The 12,044-nt window shown below is 42.5% G+C and overlaps 1 protein-coding gene across 1 annotated transcript in view; it reads left to right on the top strand.

Annotated features, from left to right (window-relative positions):
• Nucleotides 1–12,044, top strand: part of LOC110158704 (inositol 1,4,5-trisphosphate receptor type 1-like) — a 264,915-nt gene that overhangs the window by 220,086 nt on the left and 32,785 nt on the right. The window contains 2 exon segments of the mRNA XM_055160081.1: nt 3,524–3,699; nt 10,647–10,811. Of these exon segments, the coding sequence (XP_055016056.1) occupies nt 3,524–3,699; nt 10,647–10,811 (341 nt within the window).

Here is a 12,044-nt window from a genome sequence, read left to right as displayed (position 1 = left end):
AAATACTCGCGATATCGATACAGTGTCATCACATTAAACAATATGATGCATCAATATTTCTATATTTTGCACATCTCTACTTCATTCTATCTAATTAAGGTTCATTTAATTTTAGAATATGATAAGCAAACTGTACTGCACTGAAACACTCTGCGCCCCTTTTTCACACATGTTGAGTGTCAGACCTCGAGTTTGAGACAAGACCGAGACCAAGCTCCTTCAAGACCGAGACAAGGCCGAGTCTAAATGTACTCGAGTCCAAGACGAGACCAAGACCGTAAAAAAGCACTCTCGAGGCCGGTCTCGAGGACAAGACTCTCAACACTGTTGTGAGCAGACAGTGGTGGATAATACGATTTGGAAACCGTGACAAAGGGAAGGAAAGAAAACAAGCCCAGGTCTATACAACACACTTTACTGATCTGTGAGGAGAATCACTTTGAGACAGTTAATCATACACAGTTAATTACAAAAACAAGACTATCAAAAAATAAATGGTAATAAACAGTGTTGGGGAGTAACAGATTACATGTACTGGAGTTAACGTATTCAGAGTACAAATTATGAGTAACTGTATTCAGTTACAGTTACTGTTAATTGGATTACAGTTGAAATAAATGGATTACACACAGGTATTTTCCTGTTTTGACATTTTGGGCTAAGCAAGGACTAAACCAGGTCTAAACCAGGTCTAAACCAGGTCTAAACCAGGTCTAAACCAGGACTAAAACCAGGTCTAAACCAGGACTAAACCAGGTCTAAACCAGGACTAAATCAGGACTAAACCAGGTCTAAACCAGGTCTAAACCAGGAATAAACCAGGTCTGAACCAGGTCTAAACCAGGTCTGAACCAGGTCTAAACCAGGACTAAAACCAGGTCTAAACCAGGTCTAAACCAGGTTTAAACCAGGACTAAACCAGGACTAAACCAGGTCTAAACCAGGAGTAAACCAGGTCTGAACCAGGTTTAAACCAGGACTAAACCAGGTCTAAACTAGGTCTAAACCAGGTCTAAACAGTATGAGACCTAACAGAAGGGTGGACATACTCATATAAATTTGTCATTTCTCATATAAAAATAATTTCTCTGTCAATAATATTTTGAATCTGGTTAAGTTAAGACTTGACTTTTTATTTTCTTTTAACAGACAAAACATCTTACATTAACATCCTCATCTTTGTTTCTCTACAGTAAAACAAAAGTCTGTTCATGGAAACTTGGGCTCAACAGACAATTTGAAGAGAACAAACAAGAATTTTCAGGATGTGGTTTCTAGATTCATGTAGATTTAAAAAGCATGACAATATCAAGTAATCCAAAGTATTCAGATTAAGTTACTCACAAACTACATTTTGGGATATGTAATCTGTAATCTGTAGGGGAATACATTTCAAAAGTAACCTTCCCAACACTGGTAATAAAATAATGAATGGCTGAGCTAAGTTTGTAGAGGTCTAAACTACAGGATTATCCATTTTTAACCTCATAAAACTGAATACTTTATGGTTTGCAGATGAAATAAAGTCAGTAAAAGTGTTGTCCGTTCAAACGTGTGAGTGTTGTGAGCGTGTGCAGAGTTTGGTCTTAGCCTTGAACCCCCTCAGAGCTGGTTACATAAGAGGTGACATACTTCTGTACAGTATGTATGTCTCCCTGTACCATACTCTAATCCTGGATAAGCCATTCAAGCTTCATGTGGCAACCTGTCGCTCACGGCAACTGCACCACTTTTAAACAGGCCAATCCATGCTCATACTCTTAACTTGAAACGCTCTCTTCAAGCCTTTGGACGTTTTGAGTTTACACAACAAGTGCAAGTTTTACATCAAGCTTTTGCCTTTAAAGTTTTTTTCGGTGCTCTTTACAATGATTCAAACAAGGAATAGATATACTGTAGGCCAAAGCTTTGCAGTACAGACAGAACTCTCTCTCCTTACTTTTTTTTTTTTTTTTATCATAAAGCTCAAATAAATCAGTTTTATATGTACAATATGTTTTCTTTAGGGATGGGACGAGACAGTTTCCACAAGATGAGACGAGATAAAAGATTGGGTCCATGAGAACGAGACAAGATGAGATTTTATCATAATTCCTAATATATACATTTCACAATTTAGTTTCCAATTTTGGCTTTTTTATTTATTTGATTTCATATTTTTGTTTCCATGTTTCCAATCCAAATGTGAACAGTTAGAGAAAAAAGACTCACAAGATCATTTTTCTCTTGTGTGTACGATCTTGTGGCAGTTTTGTCTCACAAGATCTTGTCCCATCCCTAGTTGTCCTCATACAATTTATATTTAAAGTCTTCACTAATAATTCTGACTCAGTGTGATCAGCTGTAAAAAATAATGTAATCCAGCATGTTGACAGCAGCTGTGTGTGTGTCCCCTGTCTGCGGTACAGTCCTCCGTCTGCGGGACAGTCCTCCGTCTGCGGGACAGTCCTCCGTCTGCGGGACAGTCCTCCGTCGGGACAGTCCGTCTGCGGGACAGTCCTCCGTCTGCGGGACAGTCCTCCGTCTGCGGGACAGTCCTCCGTCTGCGGTACAGTCCTCCGTCTGCGGGACAGTCCTCCGTCTGCGGGACAGTCCTCCGTCTGCGGGACAGTCCTCCGTCTGCGGGACAGTCCTCCGTCTGCGGGACAGTCCTCTGTTGCGGGACAGTCCTCCGTCTGCGGGACAGTCTCCGTCTGCGGGACAGTCCTCCGTCTGCGGACAGTCCTCCGTCTGCGGGACAGTCCTCTGTCTGCGGGACAGTCCTCCGTCTGCGGGACAGTCCTCTGTCTGCGGTACAGTCCTCCGTCTGTGGGACAGTCCTCCGTCTGAGGGACAGTCTCTTTTCTCTGCATTCACACTTTGATAAAAACAGCAGTAGTTTTGTTTTGGGCCTGAACTGCACTTTTATTTATCATCGGTGTCGTGGAGTGTTTAAAGCAGCTCCTCAGTGTTGTGCGTGTGGGTCTATGGTTGTGCACAGGTATAAACAAGTGAACGTGAGTGATGTTCAGGGGCAGAACGGCGACACAGACATATGACTCCACAGATAAATATTGACGCGGCACCACATATTAGGACATTTATCTATTGGATTATTATTATTGGATTATTGGATTAAATGGACATGATATAGACTCTAACACGTCCACGTGGATTATCGGCTCAGATCAACAAGATTTAGGCCGATACCCGATATGTCTCCAAGTGTCCATATCAGCCGATAATTTCGGCCAACTGATGTTGGGCCTAGTGACATGTTCTTCTGTAACTGTCACAAGCCTCTGTCCATGTCATGAAGAGGTTTTACAACCTGATACTTGTTCTGCTCATTTTTAACTTTCTTCACAAACTTGACTGGTTTAAAACTATGATAAATGTGATTGTATGTTGAGCCTCATCTGGTCTTATGGTTGGGTGTACTCTTGTCTTTGGTCATAGTGGTCATACCTCACCTGTCATTCACCTGTCTCTCACCTGTCCCTCACCTGTCATTCACCTGTCTCTCACCTGTCCCTCTCTGCAGGTATAATCGAGCCTCACCTGTCCCTGGTCTTGTGGTTGGGCGTGTTGGCGTCTCTGGTCATAGTGGTCATCATGCCTCAGCCTCTGGGGATCAGGGCTCTGGTCATCGTCACCATCCTGCGCCTGATCTTCTCTGTGGGTTTGGAGCCGACGCTCTTTCTCCTGGGAGCCTTTAATGTGAGTATCTCCAGCAGACTATTACATCTCATTCTCAAGATATCTTAAAGTAACACTGTGTAACTTTGTGGAGACATGTCACCTGCATGATTTTGTGGAAATGTAAAGTTAAAACAGAACAAGACAGAACATTCACCATGGAGATGGAGACATTTTACAGACACATGTCATCATGTTGAACGGTATAGACAAGAACAACATTCCCATGGAACCAAGGTAGAGGCTCTCCTCCATCTCATATTATATCATTTTGGAATGGAGAATGGAAGTGTCTTGCCTAAGGATACAAAAACCATATGAACCACTAATCTTTCATAAAATAAAATAAATAAGCAAGTCAATAAAAAACATAAAAAATACTAAAGTGAGCAAATATAAAATCCAAAAGCCTCTGAGTAAAAGTGTGTTTTAAAGGGTGCTTTATTTGACCTCTGTGCCTCTAATGTTTTATGAAACAAATTTTCAGTGAACTTCACATGCTTTACCAAGAACCTGTCACACCAGTTTCACTTCCCCTCTTTCTCTCTTTTCTTCTCTTCCTCTCACACTCTCTCTTCCTCTCCGTCTCTCTGCTCTTGACATGGGTGCTGGTGGTTGGTACGCCGTGGCAATCGTGGACCGTTCTCTCGTGGCATCCTGCTGAGTTTCACAGTGAGAAGTGCGTCATTGGCCTCACACATTTTTCCTCCAAACTCTCAGTCTGTCCCATGAACAGAAGCAAAACAAAACCCATGGTCGCTCCAGACCACAGACTCTTATGTAACCACTGACAGGACTCTGCACGCTGTGAAGGCCCTGGAAACACCACATGTAAACCAGGACTAAACCAGGACTAAACCAGATCTAAACCAGGACTAAACCAGATCTAAACCAGGACTAAACCAGGACTAAACCAGGTCTAAACCAGGACTAAACCAGGTCTAAACCAGGACTAAACCAGGATCTAAACCAGGAACTAAACCAGATCTAAACCAGGACTAAACCAGGACTAAACCTAAACCAGGTCTAAACCAGGACTAAACCTTACTAAACCAGGACTAAACCACTAAACCAGGTCTAAACCAGGACTAAACCAGATCTAAACCAGGACTAAACCAGATCTAAACCAGGACTAAACCAGGACTAAACCAGGTCTAAACCAGGACTAAACCAGGTCTAAACCAGGTCTAAACCAGGACTAAACCATTACTAAACCAGGACTAAACCAGGTCTAAACCAGGTCTAAACCAGGACGAAACCAGGTCTAAACCAGGTCTAAAACCAGGTCTGAACCAGGTCTAAACCAGGTCTAAACCAGGACTAAACCAGGACTAAACCAGGTCTAAACCAGGACTAAACTAGATCTAAACCAGGACTAAACCAGATCTAAACCAGGACTAAACCAGATCTAAACCAGGACTAAACCAGGACTAAACCAGGTCTAAACCAGGACTAAACCAGGTCTAAACCAGGTCTAAACCAGGACTAAACCAGGACTAAACCAGGTCTAAACCAGGTCTAAACCAGGACGAAACCAGGTCTAAACCAGGTCTAAAACCAGGTCTGAACCAGGTCTAAACCAGGTCTAAACCAGGACTAAACCAGGTCTAAAACAGGTTTGAACCAGGTCTAAACCAGGTCTAAACTAGGTTTAACCAGGTCTAAACCAGGTCTAAACCAGGTCTAAAACCAGGTCTAAACCAGGTCTAAAACAGGCCTAAACCAGGTCTAAACCAGGTCTAAATCAGATCTAAACTATGTCTAAATCAGGTCTAAACCAAGCGTAAACCAGGTCTAAACTAGGTCTAAATCAGGACTACACCATATCTAAACCATGTTTAAACAAGGTCTAAACCAAGTCTAACCAGGTCTAAACCAGATTTAAACCAGATCTAAACCAGGTCTAAACCAGCTCTAAACCAGGTAGGACTAAACTAGGTCTATTTCAGGACTAAATCAGGACTATATCAGGACTAAACCAGATCTAACTCAGGTCTATATGAGGACTAAAGCTCTTTGTGTTGCATTTTTGTATGAAAAGTGCTCTATAAAAAAAATCTGATGTGATAAACCAGGTCAAAAGCACCTCTTATATTGACCTATATCACAATTAAACCAGGACTAAACCAGGACTAAACCAGGACTAAACCAGGACTGAACCCACTCGTACTCGACCCAGCCATCCACCCAGCTGCCACATGTCTAGAATCCTCACTTTTGCCTGTTTTTCTTGCTTCAAACATTTCAACTTTCCGCCCAAAGTATATTCCATCCAAAAATGCCGTATTGGAATTTCCAGTGGCAGGTCTCACAGTGATTTTGTACCAAAAATGTTTTAAAGACACACATGCGGTTCAACCCGACAGTGGCACCATGTTCCCAATAAAGTGTCCCACGCAGGGATGGGCGATATTGACAAAAATGAATAACTCTAAATTTATGGGGTTTTCAGAAATGACTGGTAAAACATGTCTCGAAAGTCCTTGTGCTGTTTTCCCAGTGTATTTAACATATACAAATACTGTAATATAAATACTGTATTGTATGAGCCAGAGGTTGGGACTTACAAGTCGTGACTTGGACTCGAGTCAGACATGAGTCACTATTTCTAGGACTTGAGACTTGACTTGGACTTGAGGCCTGTGACTTGAGAAGACTTGATGCTTTTCCTAAAAATATATGTTTTAGAAAATACTTTTCTCTTTACATTTGATAAATGTGGTGTTTAATTTTACAGAAACAAACTGGAACATGTCCCTCCCACTTCTCTGTTTTTTACTTTGAATGTAACTGAAGTACTGTGATGTGTATCCTTAAATGTACTACAGTAATATACAGTACAATACATTCAAACAGAGGGAATGACATAGAACTTGATGCTTCCATTTCAGTGCACACAACATGACAAAATAACTGTTATTTAACACTTAAATCTGAATTGTTCTGACTGTAATGATTCACACTAAGCTCTTGCCAAGACATTTAAAAAGCAAAAAAAAAGCTTGTATAAACACTCATATATAAATATACCTTGACTTTTAAGTAAAATTTTGTTTAAAATTCATATAAATTGCAAAAATCTAAGCTTTATTTGGTACTTTGTTTTAAGACTTGAAATGATTGAAGCTCAGACGACTTGGACTTGACTTGGACTTATGGGCCAGTGACTCGAGACTCGACATGGACTTGCCTGTATTTGCCTTTGGACTCGACTCGGACTTGGGGTCAAAGACTTGAGACTTACTTAAGACTTGCAAAACAGCGACTTGGATCCACCTCTGGTACAAGCAGATCTTGAGGTCCACTGTATGATCTGCATCGAATTATTGAGCTATTTATTGTCCGAGGATCAGGAAGTGTGTGTTACCATGCTAGTTGTTTTTAGCTGTACCGTCTCTGGTCTCTGAAAGTCGTGAAAAGCTCTTTTAAACTCACCGATTAACTTTGGAATAACTTTGGACCGCTGAAAACCCTTTAAAATGTTCTACACTATTTCTGTTTTTTATATTTTTTTGAAAGAGAGAAAAAAATTTGATACAGTGCAGTACAGTTTACAACATATCTTTTTTTAATTACTTTTTTGTGCAAGTAAAGCAGATGTCATAGAGAAAAACAATTAGTAATACTATAATGTGAAATGTAAAAAAAATAATAAATCTACCTAAAATAAACCTTTAAAAAAATGCACCAAGAAAAAAAAAAAAACTTTAATAAAAAAAATATAATAATAATAATAATAATAATAATAATAATAATAATAATAATAATACATAAAATAAAGTCATAAGTAAATAAAATGTATAAATGAATATAGGGAAAAGAGGGAAATGAAAATAAATAAATAAATAAAATGAATAAATACATAAATAAAAAGTGAGTAAATAAATAAATACAAGGAAAAACTAAATAATATTAATTCAAGACACCCAAAGCGCTTTACAGTTTATTGTTCATTCACTCCACACTCAGTGGTTTAGTATATGTAACAATATTCAAATGATATTATGCCAATCCAACAAACGTGTGCTAAAACGTGTCTTTAAGTATCAGATAAATGTAAAATGCTGAAATATTACTTTATATCCTTTAAGCTTACAACATACGATTTTCCAGTTTTTACTTTTTAAATCCCCTTTAGCAGAGTTTTGAGATTACACTCTGTCATATTTAGCACATTTTCTAAACAACAATCACAATCATGTTTACAGTCCTGGTCTACTTCCCACCTCTGCTCCTGTGCTGTTTGTTGTGACAGTGATACTCGGCCTGGGACTGTCTCATTAAAAACAGTGACAGCAGGCATCTAACCGGGTTTCTCCTAAGCCTCATCCTAATTAAGAATCCAGGTTACTCCTCTGGCTCTAACCTGGTTATGAGTCCACTCTCTCACGAGGACTGCGTCACGCTTCAGTCTGTCCCTGAAGCTCACTTTCAGTAGGGTGTGTGTTATATGTATATGACACAGGTCTACTTTTCATGCAGCTACTTTTCTAACGTGGCAGTAAAAAAATACAATCAGACTAATTGAATCTGCTAATGAGGTTACAGGAAAACTGGATTCTATATCTTGTTCTGTGTTTGTACATGAACTGGACTTAAAGGAACTGATCAGAGACCGTCCTTTTAGGTTCAAACCAACTGGATTTCGACTTTGAAATTGGCAACTCAAATTATAACTTAAATTGTAACTGTAATTAAGAATAAATCAGCATTAGAACTAGAATTAGAACTTGTAAAAAGTGTTTATAACTCATCGTGGTAAATAATTTGGATGTTCTGAATGTATAAGGGGAGTGAGGAAGAACTTTGGACCACTGCAATTTTCATGTTTTTAAGGTGGTAAAAATTAGGTACAGAGTCTTTAACTAGTTACTAAGCCTGAACCAGGGGTGTAGTGGCCGAGGTAAGTGGGGGTACGCTGTCCACCCACTTCTCCAGACGTGAGATATAAAAAATAACAAATATAAAATAGTCTACAACTTAAATGTCAAACTGGAGCTACTGGCACTGATGAAAACAAACTACATAGGCTCATGATACCTGCACTGCTGTCCTATAGAGACCTGAACCAGGACTGAACCAGGACTGAGTGTTGGGACGGGCCCAGAGGTGCTCCTGTGTAGACCGTCGGGTGACTGGAGGAGAAAGGACTATCGCAGAGCTCCGTGGCCCACAGGGCTAAACGCAGCCGTCGCCCAATCGCACTTTGCGGACACCCTGCTCCATGGGTTCAGGGTTCTCCCTCTCGCTGTGAGGTCCAAGATTAGTCCTGGTTTAGTCCTGGTTTAGTCTTGGTTTAGTCCTCGTTTAGTCCTGGGTTAGTCTTGGTTTAGTCCTGGTTTAGGCCTGGTTCAATTCTGGGTCAATGCTGTTTTAGTCCTGGTTCAACCCTAGTTCAGTCCTGGTTCAGTCCTGGTTTAGTCCTGGGTCAGTCCTGTTTTAGTCCTGGTTTAGTCCTGGTTCAGTCCTGTTTTAGTCCTGGTTTAGTCCTGGTTCAGTCCTGGTTTAGCCCTGGTTCAGTCTTGGTTTAGTCCTGGTTTAGTCCTGGTTCAGTCCTGGTTCAGTCTTGTTTTAGTCCTGATTCAGTCCTGGTTCAATCCTGGTTTAGTCCTGGGTCAGTCCTAGTTCAGTCCTGGTTTAGTCCTGGTTTAGTCCTGGTTTAGTCCTGGGTCAGTCTTGTTTTAGTCCTGGTTCAGTCCTGTTGTAGTCTTGTTTCAGTCCTGGTTTAGTTCTGGTTCAGTCCTGGTTTAGTCCTGTTGTAGTCCTGGTTCAGTCCTGGTTCAATCCTGGTTTAGTCCTGGGTCAGTCCTGTTTCAGTCCTGGTTCAATCCTGGTTTAGTCCTGTTGTAGTCCTGGTTCAGTCCTGGTTCAATCCTGGTTTAGTCCTGTTGTAGTCCTGGTTCAGTCCTGGTTCAATCCTAGTTTAGTCCTGTTGTAGTCCTGGTTCAGTCCTGGTTCAATCCTGGTTTAGTCCTGTTGTAGTCCTGGTTCAGTCCTGGTTCAATCCTGGTTTAGTCCTGTTGTAGTCCTGGTTCAGTCCTGGTTTCGCCCTGGTTTAGTCCTGGGTCAGTCTTGTTTTAGTCCTGGTTCAGTCCTGTTTTAGTCTTGTTTCAGTCCTGGTTCAGTCCTGGTTCAATCCTGGTTTAGTCCTGTTGTAGTCCTGGTTCCGTCCTTTCTTAATCCTGGTTTAGTCCTGGTTCAATCCTGGTTTAGTCCTGGTTTAATCCTGGTTTAGTCCTGGTTCAATCCTGGTTCAGTCCTGGTTTAGTCCTGGTTTAGTCCTGGTTTAGTCCTGGTTCAATCCTGGTTTAGTCCTGGTTTAATCCTGGTTTAGTCCTGGTTCAATCCTGGTTTAGTACTGTTGTAGTCCTGGTTCAGTCCTGTTTTAGTCCTGGTTTAGTCCTGGTTCATGTGTGTAGTCTGTGGTTCATGTTCTGTAGGTGATTATAAACGCCGTTAATGTTAATAACATGATTCTGCATCATTTTGAGTAAAAAAAACATCAAAAATTACTGATTTTGACTGGGCCAGCACCTTCATATTTCTACTGAAAGTGATTTATTTTTTTTATTTTTTTTAAATAAACTAACAATCAACTAACAATAGATGGGGGGGGGGACATCATTGATGACGTCACAATTTCGCGTACCTTCAGTTAAAAAATCCCCACTACACCACTGACCTGAATCATTCTTAAAGGTGCATTGTTGTGGTTTTATCGCTCAAAAATACCTGACTGTGAATGAGGTCGCCTCTCCATAGAGCTAACCTGTAACTTGGTCTGGTTCGGTCTCCATGAAGACAGAAAGGTCGGTTCAGGACAAAGCAGTAACATCTCCATGGAGAAAACATTTAACAAACCCTCTACCAAAAAAAGTTTCTTAAGTCAAATCTGTGTTTATGCTTTATTAAGATGAATTAAAGTGGAGTTATTATGAAGTGTTGCCCTCTTTTGTTTTGTGTTGCAGGTGTGTAATAAACTGATCTTCCTGGTGAGTTTCGTGGGGAATCGCGGTACGTTCACTCGGGGGTACAGAGCCATGGTGCTGGACTTTGAGTTCCTGTACCACCTCATCTACCTCATCATTTGCTGCCTCGGCGTCTTCGTGCATGTCTTCTTCTACAGCCTACTGGTGAGACGCTTCAGTCCCTCCGTCCTCGCTTTCGGGTTAAACAGACAAACCTTGGACTTTATTATAATGTGTAAACGAGGGATGTCGAGATCATCCTCATTATCGGTCAAAGATTGATGGAACAAAAGGCAAAGAAATAACAGTGGCTAGAGGCTGTTTTGTTTTTGAGGTGAGGTTAAATTATGACTAAACACCGAAACTCTGCTCAAAACCTGAGGGGGAGGGGTCTAGAGGACTAAAGGGGAGAGTAACGGCCGAGGAGGAAGAGAAGGGGCGGGGTCTGGAGGACTAAAGAGGAGAGTGAGGGGGGAGGAGGAGGGGCGGGGTCTGGAGGACTAAAGAGGGAGAGTGAGGGGGAGGAGGGGTCTAGAGGACTAAAGGGGAGGAGGGCAGGGGTCTGAAGGACTTAAGGGGAGAGTGAGGGGGAGGAGGGGTTTGGATTACTAAAGGGGAGAGTGAGGGGGGAGGAGGGGTCTGGAGGACTAAAGGGGAGAGTGAGGGGGAGGATGGGTTTGGAGGACTAAAGGGGAGAGTGAGGGGGGAGGAGGGGTTTGGAGGACTAAAGGGGAAAAGGGGAGAATGAGTCAGGAGGAGGGGTCTGGAGGACTAAAGGGGAGAGTGAGGGGAGAGGAGGAGTCTGGAGGACTAAAGGGGAGAGTGAGGGGGGAGGAGGGGTCTGAAGGACTAAAGGGGAGAGTGAGGGGGGAGGAGGGGTCTGGAGGACTAAAGGGGAGAGTTAGGGGGAGGAGGGGTCTGGGGGACTAAAGGGGAGAGTGAGGGAGGAGGAGGGGTCTGGAGGACTAAAGGGGAGAGTGAGGGGTGGAGGAGGGGTCTAAAGGACTAAAGGGGAGAGTGAGGGGGGAGGATGGGTCTGCAGGACTAAAGGGGAGAGTGAGGGGGGAGGAGAGGTCTGGAGGACTAAAGGGGAGGAGGGGATGGGTCTGGAGGACTAAAGGGGAGAGTGAGGGGGAGGAGGGGTCTAGAGGACTAAAGGGGAGGAGGGGACGGGTCTGGAGGACTAAAGTGGAGAGTGAGGGGGAGGAGGGGTCTGGAGGACTAAAGGGGAGAGTGAGGGGGTGGAGGAGGGGTCTAAAGGACTAAAGGGGAGAGTGAGGGGGGAGGACGGGTCTGCAGGACTAAAGGGGAGAGTTAGGGGGAGGAGGGGTCTGGGGGACTAAAGGGGAGAGTGAGGGGGGAGGAGAGGTCTGGAGGACTAAAAGGGAGGAGGGGATG

This window comes from Boleophthalmus pectinirostris, unplaced genomic scaffold (assembly GCF_026225935.1).
Source record: "Boleophthalmus pectinirostris isolate CB_2022bp ecotype Guang Dong unplaced genomic scaffold, ASM2622593v1 HiC_scaffold_3, whole genome shotgun sequence".
Classification (NCBI taxonomy): domain Eukaryota; kingdom Metazoa; phylum Chordata; class Actinopteri; order Gobiiformes; family Gobiidae; genus Boleophthalmus; species Boleophthalmus pectinirostris.
This window is presented reverse-complemented; position numbering and strand designations above follow the sequence as displayed.